General features: G+C 47.6%; 2 protein-coding genes across 4 annotated transcripts in view; both read left to right on the top strand.

The window, feature by feature from the left end:
* The window catches only part of LOC135829600 (uncharacterized), a 373,880-nt gene that overhangs the window by 306,518 nt on the left and 42,810 nt on the right, over positions 1-24,552 (top strand). The window lies entirely within an intron of this gene.
* Positions 363-23,533, top strand: LOC135829860 (26S proteasome non-ATPase regulatory subunit 10-like). Its single transcript, XM_065342244.1, has 9 exons — positions 363-422; positions 3,933-4,031; positions 5,598-5,696; positions 7,269-7,367; positions 8,946-9,044; positions 10,503-10,601; positions 14,661-14,759; positions 19,415-19,513; positions 22,575-23,533. The coding sequence occupies exons 1-9, from the start codon at positions 363-365 to the stop codon at positions 22,653-22,655; spliced, it is 834 nt and encodes a 277-aa protein (XP_065198316.1). The 3' UTR covers positions 22,656-23,533.

Genomic DNA, 24,552 nt, shown 5'->3' with positions numbered 1-24,552 from the left:
AGCTGTGTACGAATCGATGTCGACTATATTCAGTCATTCCAACCCGCGACCTCTATTATGGCGCGAAACGAGTCGCTCAAGCCCACCCACACGCTTCGCATTTTCTCAGCAGGATAATCCTCCCATCATTCTACAATGGCTTCGAGGAGGTTCCTGCGATTCCCCTAGACGACGACGGAGATGTCTGACTGGAGAGAGGCGAAGAAAGCCAGGTTGTCGACATTCCGATCCGGAGTCAGCGCTGGTTGCACGATGACTGAAATGTTTCATCTTGCCGTGCGAGCTGAACCGATTTATGTTCTCGCGTTGCATATGGGGGCCGCGCACCGCAAGTACGAGCCTGGCCAGTTTCAGGGCAGCGAATGCGTGACTCCGTGTTCAAGCCGCGAGCTCCACTTCGTCACCGTGTCAGTTTCGAGCAAGTAAGTGTTAGCTTTTCTTCATTTGACTCGTGAGTTCCTGTCGGCAATGTCCTCACACGCATGGCTTCCGTGGAGAATCTGTTCGGGGTCAACCAAACCTACCTCAACATGAATGTGGGTGGTGGATGACAGCCTTTGGCGTGGTTCGTTGAGCAGTTTCTTGCTCAAAAACATGTGAAAAAGTCACGAAGTTTTTGTATACGGAGGAAGTAGTCACTGTACTGTAATTTGCTCTTCTGTACGAAGGCAGAGTTCGAATTATCCAGTGGGTGCACTTTTCGTACTTCGAATTATGCATTCGAATTTAACTTGAAGTGACTTGCAGATGATTGGTACGACGAAAAAGTCCGAATTACACGGAATGTTCGAATTATACAGTATTCGAAATAGAGGGAGTCTACCTGTACAAGAACTTGGAATGACTTCGAGAGGAGTAGAAAGGAGAACTTCGTGTGCATGATCCGGAAACCGAAAAGCGAAAAGTTGCACAAACTTGTTTCGAGAGTAAAGCACAAAAGCAGGGAAGTTAAGACGTCTGCAAGTTGTGTTACTCATTTTGTTCCTTGCGCCGCTCTATATCAACATATTAGAGACGTTATGAGTCTCCGACATGTTGACAGGGTGCATGGGCAACTCTGCTCGGTTTTGGCCCACGGCTGATTCAGTTGACGTGACTTTTCTGGAAATCATAAGTAATACCATACTAGACATGTACTACAAATCTGTGGACGCATGAACTTGGCCAGATTTCACTCTACAGTAAAACCTGGTGTAAGCGACCTCTGCTTTTAGCCACCATCTGCTTTTAACCAGCATTTTTCCATCCACGGACAGTTCTACAAGGAAACTGTACCTGCCTTGCGTGACTAGTGACTGTCTTTTAGTGTGCCAAATGCCATATTGGACCTGCACACAGCGACCAAAAAATGCCAGACCCACCAGGACGCAAACCCAATGAAAGTACTGTCTTGGACATGGAAATCCAGTGGAATGACCGGGACCGGCGTTCTCAATGTGTACAGAATGTTGCATGCAGTGCACATGTTTATCCAATATGACCAGCGCCTTGCCACTTGACTAGGTACTGAAGCTGATTCTGCCGGCGGCGGTGACTGAAAATGTTCTCCACCACATAGCGGGCATGACCATCAAGGTGCGTGATAGGCGGAGGCGTAGGCTGTCTCCTATTAGGAATAGCGTTCTTCTCGTAGGCACGGAGTGCCGACACATTAAATACCGGGTGACAGCGGCTGGTATGAGGCAACTTGAGCTTGTAGGCATTCGGGCCGACCACCTGGGTTATAGGAAAGGGGCCAAACCACTTGGGGCGTAATTTATGGGATGGTCGGTCCCGAGCTTCAGGAGTCAGGAGGAAATCCCGGTAGACCATTACCAAATCTCCCACCTTCAGCTTTCCCTCGACCCTTGTCCGATCTGCATAGAAGGCCTGACGAGCTTGAGCTGCCACTAGCGCATCTTGTGAGATCTTGACCGCGTCTTGTCTTGCTTGCAACCAATCAGCTGAATCTCTGCCTCCCTGAATAGGGTTGAGGAAGTCGGGTGGCGCTCTGGGATTTTAACCGTACTTGCAGCAAGTGTGGCAACAAACACCATACCCTGCTTCATGATGACAGTAGGAATGGTAGCAGTGATTTCAACAATAGCAGCGGCAGCAGCAGTGGCAGCAACAACAGCCACAGCACCTCAGCAGCTACAGGCAATGCCCCCGGCGTCGCCTAGTGTTTGACAGCCGGCACACTCTCCCTCTCACGTAGCGATGCAGTGTCTACTGCCACTCTGGAAGACATGGACGAGGCACACCCTATTGAAGTGCATAGCAGCGACATTTGATCCGCTCGACTCGGTGTCACCGGCAGTAGTGACAGGCAAGATCCTCCTGCAAGAGGCCTGGAAGGAACAAGGCAAGTGGGATGATCCGCTACCTTCTCCGCTCGCCCGGCGTATAGCAACAGGCAATGGTTGGACTTGTAAAACCTGCACTAGGTTTTGGTGGGGAGGATGTCGCTGACCTGCACATTGATAATTGTTTGATATTTATTTATTTGTACCTTTGCAGCACTGCGCAGTTTGTACGAGGACTTGGATATTTATGCAGTGCATGTCTACAGCTTATTTGAATGCGTGCCTACTGCGCAGTACTAGTCCCTTGTATAGTACGCGAGTTGTATTGAGGGTTAGCATACAGGTGTGAACGCTACGCACTTTTCATGCAAGCTACCTTTCTGGATTCTGTACTTGTTTTCATGCACGTGTCGCTGGCATACGCGATACGGGCCGGGTTTGTGTATTGTTTTGAACCATGTGGTTCTTCTTTTCAGTTTACTTCCTCCGTATACAAAAACTTCGTGACTTTTTTTAACAGTGTTTTTGAGCAAGAACCTGTTCAACGAACGGCGCCAAAGGCTGTCATCGACAACCCACGTCCATGTCGAGGTTTGTTTGGTTGATCCCGAACTGATTCTCCACGGACGCCCTGCGTGTGAGGACGTTGCCGACAGAAACTCAAGAGTCAAATAAAAAAAACTAACACTTACTTGCTCGAAACTGACACAGTGACGAAGTGTAGCTCGTGGCTGGAACACGGAGTCACGCGGCACTCGCTGCCCTGAAACTGGCCAGGCTCGTACTTGCGGTGTGCGGCCCCATAGATCTACGCGGCGTGAGAACATAGATTTGTTTCGCTCGCACGGCAAGATGAAACATTTCAGTCGTCGTGCAACCAGCCCAGACTCAGGATCAGAATGTCGATGGCCTGGCTTTCTTCGCCTCTCTCCAGTCAGACGTCTCCTTTGTCGCCAAGGGGAATCGCAGGGACCTCCTCGAAGCCATTGTAGAATGCTTGGGAGGATTATCCTGGCGAGAAAATGCGAAGCGTGTGGATGTGCTTGTACGACTCGTTTCACGGCATAATGGAGGTCGCAGGTTGGAACAACTGAATATAGTCGACACCGATTCGTACACAGCTCTAGAGATGAAGAGGACGTAGCCAAAGTCCAGCGTCGGATTATCACTGCAGGTGACAAGAATCTGAACGAAATGCGAGCGCAAGCAGCGACTGTTGGCGATGCGGAGTCTGCGTCGTCAGGTGACAATGACATGAGCGACAAAGACTCTGAAAAAACTCAATCTCATTCGTCTGAGTTGCTTTTTTCTTTGTATATAGCTTGTAAACAGGTTAGACAATGCCACAAGTGTTATTCCGAGTCAAACGGAACAATTCCAGAGCTGTGCGCAGCTTTCAAAAAAAAGTCACGAAGTTTTTGTATACGGAGGAAGTAGTTGTTCTTTGGTTGCTCCGCGAGTTGTTGCTTTGGTTGGAGACAAAGATGGCTTTCCGTTTCAGTAATATAAGGTAATGTAACTATAACTGATAGTATACTGTTGAGTGTTGGGATGCGTTGGGACCCCGACACCAATAGTGATTGTGATCTACAACCAAACTCATTGAGAACTTTTTCCTGAACTCTTGTTTCTTGCGTGTGCATCCAGCGTGGCGACACTCCATTGCACAAGGCCGCCAATAGTGGTAAACTCGAGGTGTGTCAAGCGCTGCTCACTGCAGGCGCCGACTGTAAAATCAAGAATGAGGTATAGCACAGTGACATCGAGTGCCGTGAACCAGGATGATCCTGTTCTGTGTTTGCACTGCACAAATAACGTACAAACATTCATGTTTTCCCTGACCTTTACCTGAGTGGAATCCTGTCATAACCGGAAAATTCTCATCTACTGCCTCCTCACTCCATCAATGTGTGCAGGTCTTTGCCCCAGGGTGTTGTGTCTATTGTTCTCAAAATCAGTCATGCTCCCATTGCTTTGTATATTTTTGAGAGACGCCATCATGCCAGAATCTTTCTCTTGAGCCTGGTCCATGCGGAACAATGTTATGTTCCATCTATTACAAGTATGAGGGGCTAGTATGTCGAAGTAGAAAAACTCGGCACGACTTCGGGAGGAGTATACAGGTGAACTCCAGGAGCATGAGCTGGAAACAGAAAAGTATTCCGAGCAACATGCATATTATATCTTACATTGCTACAAGCTAGTGCAGCACAGGCTCCATCCTCGTGGACAGTAGGCTATGCATACAGGACCTCGAGCATTCCAGATGTGAAGACAGGATTTGTATACATGAACCCTCACGTCGGGTTTAGGTGCACTAGCTACACCAACTGGTTTCGCAAGCAAAGAACAGAAGCACGGAAGCTAAGACTTCTGCATGCCTTCCTCCTCCTTTTGTTTCTTGCGTCACTCTATATCAACATGGCAAAGACGCCGTGAGTGCCCTTCAGTTTGCAGAGTGCATGCTAAACTCCGCTTGGTTTGGCCCTCGGAGGATTCAGTTGATGGCAACTTTTCTCGGGATCATAAGACAGTAACAAAGTATGAGGTATGTACTACGAATGTGCATCCACGTGAATAGGCTGGGTTTCACTGAACCTGCATTACGAGTACGATATTAAATTACACATGCAGGATAAAAGGCAAAAACATTCATTTTGAAAGTGGCAAAAGCACAAACTCCAAACTTGCCAATGAATCACACGGGAGGGATCAGATTAAGGCAGCGACGTACAATTCTCTTCACTGAAATGTGACCTAAAGCACAAAACTGCCACCATGGACCAGTTCTGATCACATCACTGCACTTGCATAATTATGAGTATGTCTAGCCGCATTCGTACCACATCATGGGCGTCGATCCAATTTGTACAACGACACAATGATCTGACAATATGAAATACACTCATAACTTGTTTATCCAGGCACTGCCCGTAACTTCGAAATGTCCATTACTCCGAATCACATACATTTTGACGGGGATGGCCATAGATATGGCATATGTCGTCACTATTTCCACAAAATTTGCCAAAATAAGTAGTAACATTTCCACTGAAACTCACCCAAAGGGTGTCCGGTAGCCTGAAATGCCCGTAACTTTGGGGTCTGGATAACCGAGGTACAAGTGTACATGTATGTCTGTACACTATTGGCAATCATGCAATGTAAATACCAGACAAGTAGTACCATATCCACCAACTGTTGAGTTCAACTCTGAATTGTTTTGCTTTGATCTACATTTGTGACTGTGTTCTACAATCAAACTGATTGAGAACTTTTTCCTGTACTGTTGCTTGTTGCGTGTGCATCTAGCGTGGCGACACTCCGTTGCACGATGCCGTCAGGAGAGATAACCTGGAGGTGTGTCAAGCACTGATCGCTGGAGGGGCCGACTGTAACATCAAGAATGAGGTAAAGCACAGTTACAATGAGTGTTATCAACCAGGATAATCCTGTTCTGTGTTTGCACTGTACAATAAACGTACAAACAATCATGTGTTCCCTGTCCTTTACCCGAGTGGAATCCTGTCATAACCGGATTATTTTCATGTACGCCCTCCTCACCACTTTAATGTGTGCAGGTCTTTGCCCCAGGGTGTTTTGTCTATTGTTCTCAAAATCAGTCACGCTCCCATTGCTTGGTATGTTATTCCGAGTCGCGATCACGCCAGAATCTTACACTTGAGCAAGGTCCATGCGGAACAATATTATGTTCCATCCATTACATGTATGAGGGCTAGTATGTCAATGTAAAAAAATTTGGAATGACTTCAGGAGGAGTATACAGGTGGACTTCAGGCGCATGAGCTGGAAACAGAAAAGTATTTTGAGCTACATGTATATTGTATCTTACATTGTTGGAGGCTAGAGCAGTGCGGGCTCCATCCTCGTGGATAGTAGGCTGTGCATACAGAACCTCGATCATTCCAGATGTGAATACAGGATTTCCATACATGACCCCTCACATCGGGTTTGGGTGCACTAGCTACACCAACTGGTTTCGCGAGCAAAGAATTGATTGCACGGAAGCTAAGACTTCTGCGTGCCGTCCTCCCCCTTTTGTTTCTTGCGTCACTCTACATCAACATGCCGGAGACTCTGTGATTGCCCTGGAAATTTGCTGAGTGCATGCTAAACTCCGCTTGGTTTGGCCCTCGGTGGATTCAGTTGATAGCAACTTTTCTCCAGATCATTAGACATTAACACAGTACGAGGTATGTACTACGAATGTGCATCCGCGTGAATAGGCTGGGTTTCACTGAACCTGCATTACGAGAACGATATAAAGTTACACATGGAGGATGAAGGGCAAAAAAGATCCATTTTGAAAGTGGCAAAAGCACAAACCCCAAAATTGCCACTGAATCACCCGGGAGGCATCAGATTAAGGCAGCGACGTACAATTCTCTTCACTGAAATGTGACTTAAAGCGCAAAACTGGTACCATAGACCAGATCTGATCATATCACTGTACTTGCATAATATTATGTGTACATCTAGCCGCATTCTTACCACATCATGGGCGTTAATCCAATTTGTTCAACGATACAATGATCCGAAAATATGAAATGCACTCATAACTTTTTATCCGGGCACTGCCCGTAACTTCTAAATGTCCGTAACTCCGAATCACATACATTTTGACGGGGAATGGCCATATATAATATGGCATATGTCGCCACTATTTCCACAAAAATTGCCAAAAGAGTAGTAACATTTACACTGAAACTCGCCCCAAGTTTGCCCGGTAGCCTGAAATGCCCGTAACTTTGGGGTCTGGATAACCAAGGTATAAGTGTACATGTATGTCTGTACACTATTGGCAATCATGCAATGTAAATACCAGACAAGTAGTACCATATCCACCAACTGTTGAATTCAACTCTGAATTGTTTTGCTTTGATCTACATTTGTGACTGTGTTCTACAATCAAACTGATTGAGAACTTTTTCCTGTACTGTTGCTTGTTGCGTGTGCATCTAGCGTGGCGACACTCCGTTGCACGATGCCGTCAGGAGAGATAACCTGGAGGTGTGTCAAGCACTGATCGCTGGAGGGGCCGACTGTAACATCAAGAATGAGGTAAAGCACAGTTACAATGAGTGTTATCAACCAGGATAATCCTGTTCTGTGTTTGCACTGTACAATAAACGTACAAACAATCATGTGTTCCCTGTCCTTTACCCGAGTGGAATCCTGTCATAACCGGATTATTTTCATGTACGCCCTCCTCACCACTTTAATGTGTGCAGGTCTTTGCCCCAGGGTGTTTTGTCTATTGTTCTCAAAATCAGTCACGCTCCCATTGCTTGGTATGTTATTCCGAGTCGCGATCACGCCAGAATCTTACACTTGAGCAAGGTCCATGCGGAACAATATTATGTTCCATCCATTACATGTATGAGGGCTAGTATGTCAATGTAAAAAAATTTGGAATGACTTCAGGAGGAGTATACAGGTGGACTTCAGGCGCATGAGCTGGAAACAGAAAAGTATTTTGAGCTACATGTATATTGTATCTTACATTGTTGGAGGCTAGAGCAGTGCGGGCTCCATCCTCGTGGATAGTAGGCTGTGCATACAGAACCTCGATCATTCCAGATGTGAATACAGGATTTCCATACATGACCCCTCACATCGGGTTTGGGTGCACTAGCTACACCAACTGGTTTCGCGAGCAAAGAATTGATTGCACGGAAGCTAAGACTTCTGCGTGCCGTCCTCCCCCTTTTGTTTCTTGCGTCACTCTACATCAACATGCCGGAGACTCTGTGATTGCCCTGGAAATTTGCTGAGTGCATGCTAAACTCCGCTTGGTTTGGCCCTCGGTGGATTCAGTTGATAGCAACTTTTCTCCAGATCATTAGACATTAACACAGTACGAGGTATGTACTACGAATGTGCATCCGCGTGAATAGGCTGGGTTTCACTGAACCTGCATTACGAGAACGATATAAAGTTACACATGGAGGATGAAGGGCAAAAAAGATCCATTTTGAAAGTGGCAAAAGCACAAACCCCAAAATTGCCACTGAATCACCCGGGAGGCATCAGATTAAGGCAGCGACGTACAATTCTCTTCACTGAAATGTGACTTAAAGCGCAAAACTGGTACCATAGACCAGATCTGATCATATCACTGTACTTGCATAATATTATGTGTACATCTAGCCGCATTCTTACCACATCATGGGCGTTAATCCAATTTGTTCAACGATACAATGATCCGAAAATATGAAATGCACTCATAACTTTTTATCCGGGCACTGCCCGTAACTTCTAAATGTCCGTAACTCCGAATCACATACATTTTGACGGGGAATGGCCATATATAATATGGCATATGTCGCCACTATTTCCACAAAAATTGCCAAAAGAGTAGTAACATTTACACTGAAACTCGCCCCAAGTTTGCCCGGTAGCCTGAAATGCCCGTAACTTTGGGGTCTGGATAACCAAGGTATAAGTGTACATGTATGTCTGTACACTATTGGCAATCATGCAATGTAAATACCAGACAAGTAGTACCATATCCACCAACTGTTGAATTCAACTCTGAATTGTTTTGCTTTGATCTACATTAAATTTTGTGACTGTGTTCTACAATCAAACTCATTGAGAACTTTTTCCTGTACTGTTGCTTGTTGCGTGTGCATCTAGCTTGGCGACACTCTGTTGCACGATGCCGCCAGGAGAGGTAACCTCGAGGTGTGTCAAGCGCTGATCGCTGGAGGGGCCGACTGTAACATCAAGAATGAGGTAAAGCACAGTTACATTGAGTGTTATCAACCAGGATAATCCTGTTCTGTGTTTGCACTGTAAAATAAACGTACAAACAATCATGTGTTCCCTGTTCTTTACCCGAGTGGAATCCTGTCATTACCGGATTTTTTTCATGTACGCCCTCCTCACCACTTTAATGTGGGCCACATTGCCATCGCATACAAGATCGGGTTTTTTCATCAGAGACGCCATCTCGCCAGAAACTTTCACATGAGCAGGTGCAGACGGAACAATATTTATGTTCCATCCATTACACGTATGAGCTGCTAGCATGTCAAAGTACAAGAACTGACAGGAACTTCAGAAGAAGTAGACAGGAGAACTTCCCGCACATGAGCTGGAAGCGGAAAAGCCTTCCGAGCTATCATGCAGTCCTGCGGGCTAGAACAGCACAGGCCCTGTCCTCTTGGATAGCAGCTTGTGCACACACGACCTCGTGCATTGCAGCCCTGCCTACAGGATTGCATGAACCCACACATTGGGTTTGGGTGCACTAGCTGCGCGAGCAAAGCACAGAGGCATGGGTAGCTAAAATGTCTGTGCACCGTGTTACTCCCGTCGTTTCTTGAGCCAATCTACGTCAACACGTCCCAGACATTGTGAATGCCCTTAAATTCCGAGACTGTGTGAGGAAATCCGCTTCCTTTGGCCCGCATCAACTTTTCTGAAGATCATAAGTAGTACCGTACCAGGAATATACTATGAATCCGCGGCCGTGTGAATTTGGCTGGGTTTCACTGAACCTGGATTACGAAAGCGATAAAAATTACAGACCCGGGATGAAGAGTTACAATTTGGTTTTTGAAAGTGGCAAAACACAAATCCCAAAATTTCTCCTGAATCATCCTGGAGGGATCAGATTAAGGCTGTCACCAAGTACAGTTGTGATCACTGAAAATCGGTACCAAAGTGCAAAACTGACACCCTGGACCAGTTCCAATTACATCTCCGCACTTGCATATGTGTATGTCTGATCGCATTCGTTCCATATCCTGGGCATTGATCCAATTTGTAAAGCGACACACTGATAAGACAAAATGACATACATGTATGTCTGCACACTAATGGCAATCATGCAATGAAAATACTGTCTCGGACATGGAAATCCAGGAGAATGACCGGGACCGGCGCCCTCAGTGTGTACAGAACGTTGCATGCAGTGCACATGTTGATCCAATATGACCAGCGCACTGCATGTGTGTACCGTAGACTACGCATACCGAATCTAGGCTGCATGGGCAGCGCCCAGGGGTCGCTAGACGTGCGACCGGATTTCCTTGTCCACGGCAGTACCAGACAAGTAGTACCATATGAACAAACTGTTGAATTCCACTCTGCATTGTTTTGCTTTGATTTACAATTGTGACTGTGATCTACACTCAGACTGATCAAGAACTTTTTTCCTGTACTGTTGTTTCTTGCATGTGCTTCCAGGATGGCAACACTCCGTTGCAACATGCCGCCATTAGTGGTAGAATCGAGGTGTGTCAAGCGCTGCTCGCTGCAGGGGCGGACTTTAACATCAAGAATACGGTAAAGAACCGGATTTAGAGTGTCATGAACCCTGCTGATCCTGTTCTGCTTTACTGTGTAAAATTAACTGCTTCCAGCATGGCAACACTCCGTTGCACCATGCTGCCTGGGCAGAACAATTGATGTGTGCCAGCGCTGCTCGCTGCAGGGGCGAACTGTGACATCAAGAATGCGGTCAAGGGCAGTATAATAGGGTGTCATGAACCATGATGATTATGGTCTGTGCTTACAATGTACTATCGAGAAAAAACAACTCATGTGTTCCACAGACCCTCACCAAATTGGAAACCTTGCATGAAGGAGCAATTTTCAATCTACTGCCTCCTCAACACTGCAATGTGGGCAGATCTTTTCCCCAGGGTGTTGTGTCAATTTTTTTCTAATTGGCCTCACTCCCGTTGCGTACAAGATGTGCAAGATTGGCATATTCTTGGGAATCGCCATCACGCCAAAATCTTTCACCTGAGCAGGTGGAGGCGGTACAATATTTTGTTCCATCCCACCATCTGCTCACGTCGCACCAGTTTGGATTTCGCAGAGGCCTCGGCACATCAGACGCTTTGCAAGCTCTCCAAACTGCCTGGGCAAGCGCTGTGGGCTGTGGAGGGGCGGCTCGTATCCTTGCTGTGGACATCGCAGGAGCGTTTGACCGTGTCTCACATGTCGGCCTCCTCCTCAAGGTGCGCAGCCTAGGCATCGATGGTCCGCTCCAGAGATGGCTTGCCTCGTTCCTGGACACCCGTTCCTTACAGTGCCTTGTTGGAGGGCGTACGTCAGCTACGTATACGACCTCCGCTGGAGTCCCTCAGGGAAGCATTCTTGGTCCAACGCTTTTCTTGGCGTACATCAACGACGCGCCAGACGTTCTCGCTGACGGCGCTAGCTTGGAGGCCTATGCTGATGACACAACCTTGTACAGCTTAGTCACCTCCCAGCAGACCCCGGAAGTCGCAGCGCAGTCACTGCAAGTGTCCGTTGACCGACTGTACGAGTGGGGCCGTACGTGGAAAGTGACTTTTGAACGAACTAAATCCCAGGCCATGACAGCCACCCTCAGACGCGCCGGCTTAGATCCCCCCCCCCCCCCCCCACTCCTGTTTGGTGGCACACTGGTGCCCAAGACAACCAGCATCACCCTCCTTGGTGTGAAGGTGGACGCCAAGTTGACCTTTGGCGATCACCTATGCTCCTCAGCCACCCGTGCACGCCAACGGCTTGGGGTCCTAAAGAGAGCCGCCCACATCCTCACCCCCGCCGGCCGGACGACAGTGTATAAGGCGTTCGTACGACCAGTCATGGAGTATGCGCCTCTTGTATGGATAGGAGCTGCGCAGAGTCACCTCCAGCGTCTGAACAATGTTCAGCGCCGCGCACTCCATGCTATCGGCCCTGGGGCACACCTACCCAGCTTGGCCATCCGCCGTACTGTTGCCTCGCTTGCCTGCCTGTACAAGCTGCACTACTTGCCTGGTCCACCGCAGCTGCTCTCTGTGTTGCCACCGCGCCATATCACCTCTGCCAACCCCAGAACCCGCAGCGAGCACGGTAGTGTCAGTGGCCATGACCACCAGCTCCAACACCAGCTGCCTGCATCTGCCCCGCTGGCGCTGAAGCTCTCATTCCCACACTGCAGCATCAGCGATTGGAACTCCCTCCCTGCCGCTCTCCTGTCCCAGCCTCCCCACAGCAAGAGAATGCAATCATTCAAAACGAACGTTTATCGCCATCTTCGCAGCACAAACTGGCTCTGGGCGGTCGATTCCTTATGAATTGTATGATGGTATGATAGTTTCTCCCCACACTCACTCGTGTTAAGCCTTGGGTTTTTCGCATCTTTCTGACCTGTACAGCTTTATCTTCTTTTTTTCCTTGTTTTGGTGCGTGTTTGTGGCCGTGACGCCGAGACCTAAGGTCGGCAGAGTCATCAATGCCCCGCCATCACTGCTGCGTCTAGGCACAGCGCCTGCTCATTACTTGTCAGTTTGTCCTAGTCTCCGTACCATTGTCTTTCCTTATTCTTTTCGAGCTGGTTATGTGAACATAGTAAAAAAAATCCATTACATGTATTAGCTGCTAGTATGTCGAAGTACAGGTAGACTCCGTCTAATTCTAACCTCAAATTGCCAGGCACTAAATTCGAATTATCCGGAACTTCTAATTATCCAAAATGCAGTCCCACGTACTGATATGTATGTCAAAATGCTCGAAATTGCGTGCTGATTATTTTTGCATAATTCATTTGCAACAACGATACATAAAAAAAGATAAAATTTAAGGAAATTGTCGTGTCCGTTCCAGAAGGGAACTCACAACTCCCGCTAAAACCCGGTAAACCCTAGCGGCCGATGCAGCACCTAACAGTGGGGGTGAGTGGATAAGTCTCACTACCACTGGCACAAGTGCCATAGGTGGTCATGAACAACGAAATCAGTTCATGTCACCAATACACTGGATCGACATGAAGTCATCGGACATTATTTTCATCTTCTACTAAGTTCTAGTGAAGCAGTTTTCAATCGCTGCAGTTGTCCTGAAACGATTTCAACGCAAAAGAACAGCGCTGCCTTCTCTGCGTCATGAAAGCCCGTCGGAGAGCAGCACGTCGTTCTGAAGAACGGAAGTGGAGCATAGGCATAGACAATTTTTACGACTTCCAGTTGTTGTTCAGTCCTAAACTTCTTTGCACATGAGCTGGCGCGGCATGACAAGCCATTGAGATCCGCGATGGGAGCCAATCACCTGGAAGAAGTCGTCTTCAATCAAATCTTTGCACTTTGCTTTGCACAGGCTTGGATCAAATTTCGAGAGAAGGTGGGTTTCTTAAACGCTATTGTCGTCCTGAAGCGGACCAGGGATCAATTTCTGAGTTACTCTTGGCTAGAGAAGGAGAACAAATGAACTTCGGATTACGAGTAGAGCAACTCCATCTCACTTCGAAATAAGCGCTCGAAGGACATAGTCACTGTACTGTAAACTGTTCTTCTGTACGAAGACAGAGTTTGAATTATCCAGCGGGTGCACTTTTCGTACTTCGAATTATGCATTCGAATTTAACTTGAAGTGACTTGCAGAAGATCGGTACGACGAAAAAGTTCGAATTACACGGAATGCTGGAATTATACCGTATTCGAATTAGAGGGAGTCTACCTGTACAAGAACTTGGAATGACTTTGGGAGGAGTAGAAAGGAGAACTTCGGGTGCATGATCTGGAAACCGAAAAGCAAAAAGTTGCACAAACATGTTTCGAGAGCAAAGCACAAAACCAGGGAAGTTAGGACTTCTGCAAGTTACGTTTCTCATTTTTGTTCCTTGCGCTGCTCTTTATCAACATTATTAGAGACGTTATAAGTCTCCGACATGTTGACAGGGTGCATGGGCAACTCTGCTCGGTTTTGGCCCACGGCTGATTCAGTTGACGTGACTTTTCTGGAAATCATAAGTAATACCATACTAGACATGTACTACAAATCTGTGGACGTATGAACTTGGCCAGATTTCACTCTACAGTAAAACCTGGTGTAGGCGACCTCTGCTTTTAGCCACCATCTGCTTTTAACCAGCATTTTTCCATGCATGGACAGTTCTACAAGGAAACTGTACCTGCCTTGCGTGACCAGTGACTGTCTTTTAGTTTACCAAATGCCATATTGGACCTGCACACAGCGACCAAAAAATGCCAGACCCACCAGGACGCAAACCCAAAAGAAAATACTGTCTTGGACATGGAAATCCAGTCGAATGACCGGGACCGGCGCTCTCAGTGAGTACAAAACGTTGCATGCAGTGCACATGTTGTCTGATATGACCAGCGCACTGCACGTGAGCACCGTAGACTAGGCGTGCCGAATCAAGGCTGCATGGACAGCGCCCAGGGGTCGCTAGACGTGCCACCGGGTTTCCATGTCCACGGCAGTACCAGACAAGTAGTACCATATCAACCAATTGTTGAATTCCACTCTGCATTGTTTTGCTTTGATTTACAATTGTGATTGTGATCTATACTCAGACTTCCCAAGAACTTTTTTTCCTGTACTGTTGTTTCTTGCATGTGCTTCCAGCGTGGCAACACTCCGTTGCATGATGCCGCCACGAGAGGTAGAATCGAGATGTGTCAAGCGTTGCTCGCTGCAGGGGCGGACTGTACCATCAAGAACACGGTAAAGAACCGGATTTAGAGTGCCATGAACCATGCTGATCCTGTTCTGCTTTACTCTGTAAAATTAACTGCTTCCAGCATGGCAACACTCCGTTGCACCATGCTGCTTGGGCAGAAATAATCGATGTGTGCCAGCGCTGCTCGCTGCAGGGCCGGACTGTGACATCAAGAATTCGGTTAAGGACACTATAACAGGGTGTCATGAACCATGATGATTAAGGTCTGTGCTAACAATGTACTTTCGAGAAAAAACAACTCCTGTGTTCCACAGACCCTCACAAAATTGGAATCCTTGCATGGAGGAGCAATTTTCAATCTACTGCCTCCTCAACACTGCAATGTGAGCAGATCTTTGCCCAAGGGTGTTGTGTGTATTTTTTTTATTTGGCCTCACTCCCGTTGCGTACAAGATGTGCAAGATTGGCATATTCTTGAGAGACGCCATCATGCCAGAATCTTTCACCTGAGCAGGTGCAGGCGGTACAATATTATGTTCCATCCATTACACGTATTAGCTGCTAGTATGTCGAAGTACAGGTAGACTCCGTCTAATTCGAACCTCAAATTGCCAGGCACTAAATTCGAATTATCCGGAACTTCTAATTATCCAAAATGCAGTCCCATGTACTGATATGTATGTCAAAATGCTCGAAATTGCATGCTGATTATTGTTGTGGTGTACTAGCTGTGCTAGTACTTGTTAGTTACAATCTGAACTAGCGCACACACTGCACTGCATTGCTTTGTACTGCATTCAAGACTGACGTCATGCGCTTTGTTTTGTTGCGTAATTACAAATGGCACCAGCCCATTTTGCGGAAAAGAAAAACAAATCTTGCTTGCCCTGTTGTGCTCTTCCAGACAACGGACCGTGCTTCAGCAGAGTTTCTTTTCCTTTCGTAGCTTTGCTGCCAGCCCGAGTGTCACCTCGACACTGTATTACTTCAGTATGTCTGACCTAACTGTCGACACTGTCAAGGCAATGCCTTGCCAAGCCCCCCGCGGCGAGCGTTCTCAGCGCGGCTTGAATCCGAACGGAAACTTAGTAAAAGTATTTTACAGGACCGTTTGCTGGCACAACTAGCCCTTGGTAGTGAGGTCTGCTCCGGCCAGGAGAACCAGCAACATGACAGTGCGGACACGGCTCGCGAGCCCAGAAGCCCGACTGGCACCAATGCCTCCTCTGCCAGCTCAGGTGACGCGGGCTCAACGGATCTCTGCGCTCTCATACGGGACGAGGTGTAGTCGGCTTTGTCGGCCGCCATTATATTATTATCGGAGACCATTGTGCCGCTCACCCAAGGCCAAGGCAATGCGGCTGCTGCCGCCACTACGCCGGGCCAAGCTCCTGTAACCCACCCGATCAGCCACCTGCACCAGCTGTGCCCAAGGCTGTGCAAGAACGTATCTTGCGAGGGGAGTTCGTAAATTTTTCAAGTTTGTTGCCTGAAATTCTTGCACACTTCCGGCCCAACATTCCGGCTGGTGCACAGCCCGAATAACGATAGCCAGCTAAATATCGCTGACTCGGATGACGCGAAGCAGGTGCGTCGCAAGGTTCACGATAATTATACATGTAGCTACCCGGCTCGAGGCATGGACCACATACATGTCTGTTATCACGCCTGCTGCCCTACACCGCACTGCTGAACTTCTGAACTGATTGCATACCAGCAGTTGATCCTGACTGCTAACCGCCAGTTCTTCCCAAGCGCGTGGCTAGAGTACGACCGCCAGCTGCGGATGCTCGTGGCCCAGTAACCAGGCACGAAGAGGTTGGACACCATTGGCGTGAACCTATGGCAGATAGCTGTCACAGGGCATGCACACCCAAAATGCGCTCAATGTAAGACGGTCCATCCAGGGGCGGTTTGTGTCCGTTTCGTCCCCAAGCCAGCAGCATTTACCTCCAGTGGTCGCAACCATACCAGCGACGGCCAAGAAATCTGCCGCAACTTCAATGGAGGTCGCTATTCTTCGTCGTCGTGCCGCTTTTTCCACACCTGCAGCCAGTGTGGCAAGGACCACCCATGCATCATGTGCAACCAGCAGCAGCGTGGAGCCAATCGGCCACCCCGCCGCTCCTAGCAGAATGGCTACTGAATCGCTTGACTCGGTACGTAGCTTCTTTCCTATACACTCTGCAGACACCACACTGCTAGCTGACCACTTTGCCCGCCTGTTACGTAACCTCTCAGATCAATCATGTGTTGCGTATGTTCTCCATGGCCTGCGCCGTGGCTTTACTCTTGGATCTGCCGGCCAACACGACATTTCGGTTTTCTCTAATAATCTGCCCTCGGCTTTCACTCACTCGGCATTTATATCCGAGCAATTAGCTGCTTCCTGCGCTTGCAGCGAGACCACAGGCCCATTTCTGTCACCTCCATTTCAGTTCATGCGCCGCTCTGGTATTGGTGTCATCCCCAAAAAGAACGGCAAGCTGCGAATGATCCACCATCTGTCTAGTCCGGAAGGCACCGGCGCGAACGACAGCATTCCTGCCGAGCCGCTCTCTCTGCACTACGCGAGCATTGACAACGCGATCTACATCATCATAATATCATGCCCACGGCCTGTGTATTTGTCCAAGCTCGATGTACGCAGTGCATTTCGGCAGATCCCAGTCCGCCGTCAGGACTTCGCTGGGAAGGCTCCTACTACTACGAGCGCTTTCTGCCTTTCGGCCTACGCTCCAGCCCAGCCGTCTTTGACTCAGTAGCCACAGCAGTCAACTGGATCGTGCAGCACGAGTTTGCGATAGATCACCGGCTTCATTACCTCGATGACTTTCTTGATATCTCCACTGGTTTGGCTGCAGCCAACCATCAACTCACCATCCCCCTCCGGGCATTCACGTATCTCGGCATTCCTCTTTGCTCCATCCCAGCTCGAAGGGCCATCACCATCATTGACCTTCCTTGGTATTGTCCTAGACTGCGAGCGCCACGAAGCTCGGCTACCAGAGGACAAGCTGTCCGAGACCCATGCGCCACTGATGGCTATTATCAGCGAGCGCAGCATCGGCCAGCGAGCGCAGCATCGGCCAGCGTCAACTCGAGTCCCTCCTGGGGAAGCTCACTTTTGCTGCCCGAGTCATCGTTCCTGGACACACATTCATGCGTTAACTATGATCAGCGTGCCCTGAACTGCAATATCCTCAGGGCCGTCCAAGGCAACCACGGCAGTAGGTACGACATTGACCACGGCGGACTTGGCTGCGAAATTTTTCATGATCGCGGACAGCTATGTCCGCATCCAAGTCACCGCCTTCACTATCGCAGCTCCAGTCATCACTGTCCGAGTCCATGATGGACGGGAGCACCTCTTCAGCCGACATGCGGCGACTCGCCGTGCCTGAGTGACAGCTAGAGAGACCTAAAGTATGTTCCGTCAATCTAATTATTTCTGAATTGAAATATGTTTTTCGCGTGCGCGCTCTGAATGTATGCTCCCGAGCCCATACTTACTCAAACACGGCGAGTCAGATCTTATTCAGTAGGGGAAAACCCCTAGTTTTCCCTCGAAGAGACACAATCAGCCAAGCCAGATCGTAGTGCATGGCCGGTGAGATATAGTAGTGCGCACTACGAGGACGAGATAGCTTGTCCTTGGCCAATCGTGTGGGGGTCTGTAGGACGAGTTATCCCGTCCTTGGCGCTGAAAGGGTTAACTTTCTTTCACTTCTGGTAGCACATTCTAGAACTAACCTTGGTTGGTCCCCTGACGAGGGAAAAAGACCCAAGAGTCATCAGTATGTGTGACACGTGTTGTGAGCTGCCTTTGGAGGGAAAAAACTTGTCAGCGCCTTCTGTTTTCGGCCTGGTCCAATAGCTGGGATGGTTAGAGCATTGCCCACAACAATCAAGTTCTCGGGTTTGAGTCCTGGTGTGTCTGGCACTTCTAAGCTTTTCAGGCAGTTCACTTCCTCGACTGATCCTTTGAAATTTGAAGTTCTCCCAATGTTATAAAATATTCCTTTTGAAAGCCATAAAACGCAAGCTCCAAAATTGCTGCTAAATCATCCGGGAGTTATCAGATTAAGGCAATGACCAAGTACAATTATCTTCACTGAAATGCGGCATAAAGTGCAAAACTGGTACCATGGACCAGTTCCGATCACATCACTGCGCTTGCATATGTGTACGTCTAGCCACACTTTACCACATCCTGGGTGTTCATCCAAATTGTACAACGACACAATGATCCGCCAATATGAAATACACTCATAACTTGTTTATCCGGGCAGTCTAGGACTAGGCACTGTCAATATGTCAATAACTTCGAAATGTCCGTTACACCGAATCACATACATTTGGATGGGGAATGGCCATAGATATGGCATATGTTGTCACTATTTCCACAAAAATTGCCAAAAGAGTAGTAACATTTCTACTGAAACTCGCCCAAAGTGTGCCCGGTAGCCTAAAATGCCCGTAACTTTGGGGTCTGGATAACCGAGGTATAAGTGTACATGTATGTCTGTACACTAATGGCAATCATGCAATGTAAATACCAGACAAGTAGTACCATATCCACCAACTGTTGAATTCCACTCTGAATTGTTTTGCTTTGATCTACAGTTGTGATTGTGATCTACAATCAAACTCATTGAGAATTTTTTCCTGTACGGTTGTTTCTTGCGTGTGCATCCAGCATGGCGACACTCCGTTGCACGATGCCGTCAGGAGAGATAACCTCGAGGTGTGTCAAGCGCTGCTCGCTGCAGGCGCCGACTGTAAAATCAAGAATGAGGTAAAGCACAGTGACATTGAGTGTCGTGAACCAGGATGATCCTGTTCTGTGCTTGCACTGTACAATTAACATACAAACAATCATGTGCTCCCTGACCTTTAGCCGAGTGGAATCCTGTCATCACTGGAAAATTTTCATTTACGGCCTCCTCACCCAATCAATGTGTGCAGGTCTTTGCCCCAGGGTGTTGTGTCTATTTTTCTAAAAAATCAGTCACGCTCTCATTGCTTGGTACATTTTCGAGGAACGCCATCATGCCGGAATCTTTCACCTGAGCAGGTCCAGAGGGAACAATAATTATGTTCAATCCATTACACGTATGTGGGGCAAGCATGTCGAAGTAGAAAAACTAGGAACAACTTCGGGATTCCTATACAGGTGGACTTCAGGCACATGAGCTGGAAAAGGAAAAGTATTTCGAGCTACATGTATATTGTATCTTACATTGCCACAGGCTAGTGCAGCGCAGGCACCATCCTCGTTAGTAGTAGGCGGTGCATACAGGACCTCGATCATTCCAGATGTGAATACAGCATTTCCATACATGAACCCTCACGTCGGGTTTAGGTGCACTAGCTGCACAAACTGGTTTCACGAGCAAAGAACAGAAGCACGGAAGCTAAGACTTCTGCATGCCTTCCTCCTCCTTTTATTTCTTGTTTCAATTATTTATTTATTTATTTATTTATTTATTTATTTCTGCACCTCGTGGCATGTCAAGACAGCCAATTGAATTGAGGAGAGGGTGAGACCAACCACGGAAGAAGAGAAAAAAAGAAAATTAAGAGCACGTACACAAAGTGGGAAGGGATTAGCAACTTACAAAGCAATGGGATGCTCAGCGAGCTATGCAGCGGAAGTGGTGACTGTGACTTTGTTTACTGGGAGATACTGAAGTGCTGTCTGACGAGGGTACGGAATTTGGGCATATCTGGAGCTTGTCTAACACTGGGAGGCAGTTGGAGCCACGTGGAGTAGGAGGAAAAGAAAGGGGAATTTACGAATAGGGTAGACCTAGCTAGGGGGAGACGAACGCAGCTTCGGGTGGTGCCACCTGAATTGAACCAATTAAGGGACTGTAAATGAGCAGGGTGCTGGTCAAGGAAAATTGAATGCGCCAGGGTGCACTTGGAAGCATCAAGGTAATGTTGCAGAGTGGTAGTGGATGCAGCAGCATACAAGTCTAGATTTGAGGTATAACGATCAGTACGGAATATGATCCGCAGTATACGGCGATGGAGAACTTCTAATTTACCTATGTGGGTTTTGTTAATGGTGGACCAGGCAGGGAAGCCGTACGTGAAGAGGGGAAGAATGTATGATTTATAAAAATTAATCCGGCAATTTTTGGGCAAACGGGACAAGTGACTTGACATTATGCCGACAGATCGGCATACTTTGGACGACACATGATCAGCATGGTGAGACCAGGAGAGGGCGGAATCTATGACAATGCCAAGGTGTTTATGGTGGGGCGCTACAGAGATAGGGTGACCGGGATCATCGGGAAAGTGGAAGATGGGCACTGGATCTGTGGGAGGGGGAAACAGGAGGAGCTCGGTTTTGGTCACATTTGGCTTAAGGTACCAAGTGCTCATCCAGTGAACAATGTCGTTGATACAGGTCTGAACTTTGGGGTACAGGGTGGCGTGAGATGGGGAGGAAGCAAGGACAGTGGTATCATCTGCAAACAAAGAAATATTGGGAATTGAATAGGGTAGGTCATTAACGTATGTGAGGAAGAGCAGGGGACCTAAAATGGAGCCCTGGGTGTGACGCACTGATTTCGGTCCAAGAGGTAGCTAGTTATCCAGGGGAGTAGGGAGCCGGAGACACCATGGGCACGAAGTTTGGCGATCAGGCCCTTGTGCCACACGGTGTCGAAGGCCTTGAAGAGGTCGAAGAAACAGATGCAGGAGACCTGCCGCTGGTCTTTTAGGGAGCAGAGGTCTTGGATTATGCGGGATAATTGCAGGGATGTGTTGTCCTTACGACGGAAGCCAGATTGTGCGGGGTGAAGAAGAGGGGAGATATGGTCGTACAAGCGGTCGTACACTATTCTCTCTAGCAGTTTGGAGACGCAGGACAGGAGGGAGATTGGTCGGTAATTAGACGGGTTGTTCTTGTCGCCTTTATTTTTGTACACTGGAATGACAGTGGCTGACTTCCATCGTGACGGGAATGTGCCGGAGGAGAGGGAAAGGTTAAAAAGAATGGAGAGTGGGCGGGCAATTGAGTAGCTCAGTTTCCTGAGGATCTCATTGGTGATCCTATCAGCTCCGGGGGATTTGTTCAGAGGCAGTCTTGCAATATACTTGTGAACGGTCGATGAGGTGATGATCAGGGAGTGCAATGTAGTTGCTGGTGGAGGTAGAGAGGAAATAGTGGGAATAGGAGCATCGGGGTCAACCTGTAAGCCAGCACTAACGAAGTGGCGGTTCAATAAGTTACCAATGGATGCCGGAGAGGTGCTTGTTCGACCATTGGGGCCCACCATCTTCGAAGGTATAACCCGGGCGCTGGTAGGATTTCGCAGTTGACGAATGAGCACAGGGAGGGATGGGAGGCGAGGGTTTGTGGGAGATATCGTGGCACGGAGAGTAACACCGTATGAGGTATGTACTACGAATGTGCAGCCGCGCGAATAGGCCGGGTTTCACTGAACCTGCATTACGAGTACGATATTAAATTACACATGCAGGATAAAAGGCAAAAAATCCATTTTGAAAGTGGCAAAAGCACAAACTCCAAAACTGCTGCTGAATCACCCGGGAGCGATCAGATTAAGGCAGTGACCAAGTTCAGTTGTGAGTATCAAAATCCGGCCTAAAGTGCAAAGCAGACACCCTGGACCAGTTCTAATTATATCACTGCATTTGCATATGTGTATGTCCAGTTGCATTTGTATCACATCCTGGGCGTCTAGGGCTGTGCGAGTTCATGGCACCAAATATGCACTTTGGGTGGGATTTCACTGAGCACAACTGCACAAGTACCTGTATGACATGATGTATGTACTGATAGGTGTGTTATGTGTATATTGCAACTGTCTTGTGTTTAGCATGGCAGGACACCATTGGACAGAGCGAGATACTGGAAACATCATAAGGTTGTAGCGCTATTGGAGAAGGCCACCCCATAGTCATCATGAGACCTTTACTAATTGTAAAGTGGCTATGCACACACTGCGGGTCATTTCCTGCCAGTTGTGGCAACATGGCAGCTATCTTTCTCTGACGGATCCAGAGCTTTAATCGTCACATATATATGACTTTGTATGTATTTGAGCAATGGGCAGGTTGGACTGCGGTGTTGTCTTGCTGTCCCTGCCCACAATGCCAGTGCATGATACCATACATTTCTAGACATGCTAGCTTCCATTTCCTCTTCTCTTCCAAGTATCTTAAAGAGATCGTCTTGCACTCCATGCAGATCCTTACTAGAAGTTACAATGTTTGAATAGAAAATTGTACAATGTCGTCACAGTAGTGCTTTGCTAGCATTATAATTATTAGAATCAACTGACATACTATCGTCAGTGGATGTATTTTCAACACGTTTCTCCTTATTTTTTATCAATTGTTCGTTTCAAGTCGTTTGATTAGACTATTCCGTGTGTTAGCGGCCTTCGTGACTTCCATTAGGGACAGCCATCATTTTTTCCCCGCAATCGGTATGGAGGCAAGAACTTGATACCAAAGAGAAATAAAATACCGGTATTTTACTACTTCCTGCTTGATGTTTATGGTTTATAGTGTGTTGTACTTCAAGCACATTTTCTACTTGCCTGCAGCAGTATTTAACAAAGTGGTATGGTTTGGCAAGTTCGGTATTCACACTGACTTGTTCTGATGTACATGTACATCCATGTATATCAACTGTCAAACTTCTTGCTGTGAATACGTTCTGCAATGCTCATTCCATGGATTTTATTGATGCCTCTGCACCCCATATTGTAGCTTTCACTGATTTGTACTTGCAGTAATTGCTATGATCGGTGATTTCTTGAGTCAATTTGACGCCCTGTGTTGTGCACATCCAGTAGTTCGCCCCTTCATTCTCATAACTAGCAGGCAGGCATAGTGGGATGGTCTAAGACCATGAGTTAGAAACAGAGGCCCGGGTACCAGGTTCAAGTCCTGCTTTGAAGTGGAAGGAATTTTTCCAACCGTGTTGCGACCCACAGTTAGTTGGGAACTCGTGGCCTGGACCGAGGGAAGCATAGATGCAGCGAATGTGATTCTCGATCTTTGACCACTTTGGTGGTGGATCTTATCTGCTCGCCTCCCACCGCATTAGAAGTTGCATCTGCGCCTTGATCTGTGAGGGTGTTGGCGTCCCAGTGGATGCTGAAAATTCGGTCTCCAGCCGAGTCTAATGCGAACCGTGATAATATATTTTTTAATTTTTTTCTATCACGCTTACCCGTGTACAACTGCGCATGAACAAGCGAAACAGCTGTCCGAAGATTTTTCCAACTATGGAAACCTAATGAGATAGTATCCTCTGTGGTCACGTGACGTGCATGTGCTGGTTTGGTTGCTGTCCCGTTGGACGACATTTTTACGATTCTCGTATAGACTCGGCTAACCCAAGTAAGTTTTCCGCATCTGCATGAAAGCCAGGCCCACCACCGTTAAGGATCGAGGTAAAGATTCAGCTCCTAAAGCGGTGGGAGGCACAGTAAGTAGATCAAACCCACCACCCAAGGGGTCAAAGACCGAAACATCTCACTTGGTGCATTTATGTTTCCCTTGTGCCAGGTCACGTGTTTCCATTTTAAGATTGAGCCGCAACACGGCTGTAAATGCACTGTCGCTTCCAAGCAGGATTTAAACCTGGTACCCTATTTTTCTCAGTTTATCAATCTTGGTCATTATATACCATCCTACCATGCCTACCTTTGCTATGATACGGACAAAAATTCTAAATTCCGCTGTAAATCCTACGGGGAAAGGGACTACACTATTCTATGACATCATCTGACATGTGCATGACTGTATAGCGTGTATATGACTAGTATGAGGTCCCTACTGCCA

This window comes from Sycon ciliatum, chromosome 13, assembly GCF_964019385.1.
Source record: "Sycon ciliatum chromosome 13, ocSycCili1.1, whole genome shotgun sequence".
Classification (NCBI taxonomy): domain Eukaryota; kingdom Metazoa; phylum Porifera; class Calcarea; order Leucosolenida; family Sycettidae; genus Sycon; species Sycon ciliatum.
Note: the sequence above shows the minus strand (reverse complement) of the source record. Positions and strands in the feature narration are given on the sequence as shown.

What these genes read in the sequence shown, in the direction of transcription:
- LOC135829860 (XM_065342244.1), top strand. Translation starts at nt 363, where the DNA reads ATGCGTGACTCCGTGTTCAAGCCGCGAGCTCCACTTCGTCACCGTGTC. An exon ending in ACTGTAACATCAAGAATGAG is followed by an intron (nt 9,045 to 10,502) that starts GTAAAGCACAGT and finishes ATGTGCTTCCAG; the next exon opens with GATGGCAACACTCCGTTGCA. An exon ending in ACTGTACCATCAAGAACACG is followed by an intron (nt 14,760 to 19,414) that starts GTAAAGAACCGG and finishes GTGTGCATCCAG; the next exon opens with CATGGCGACACTCCGTTGCA.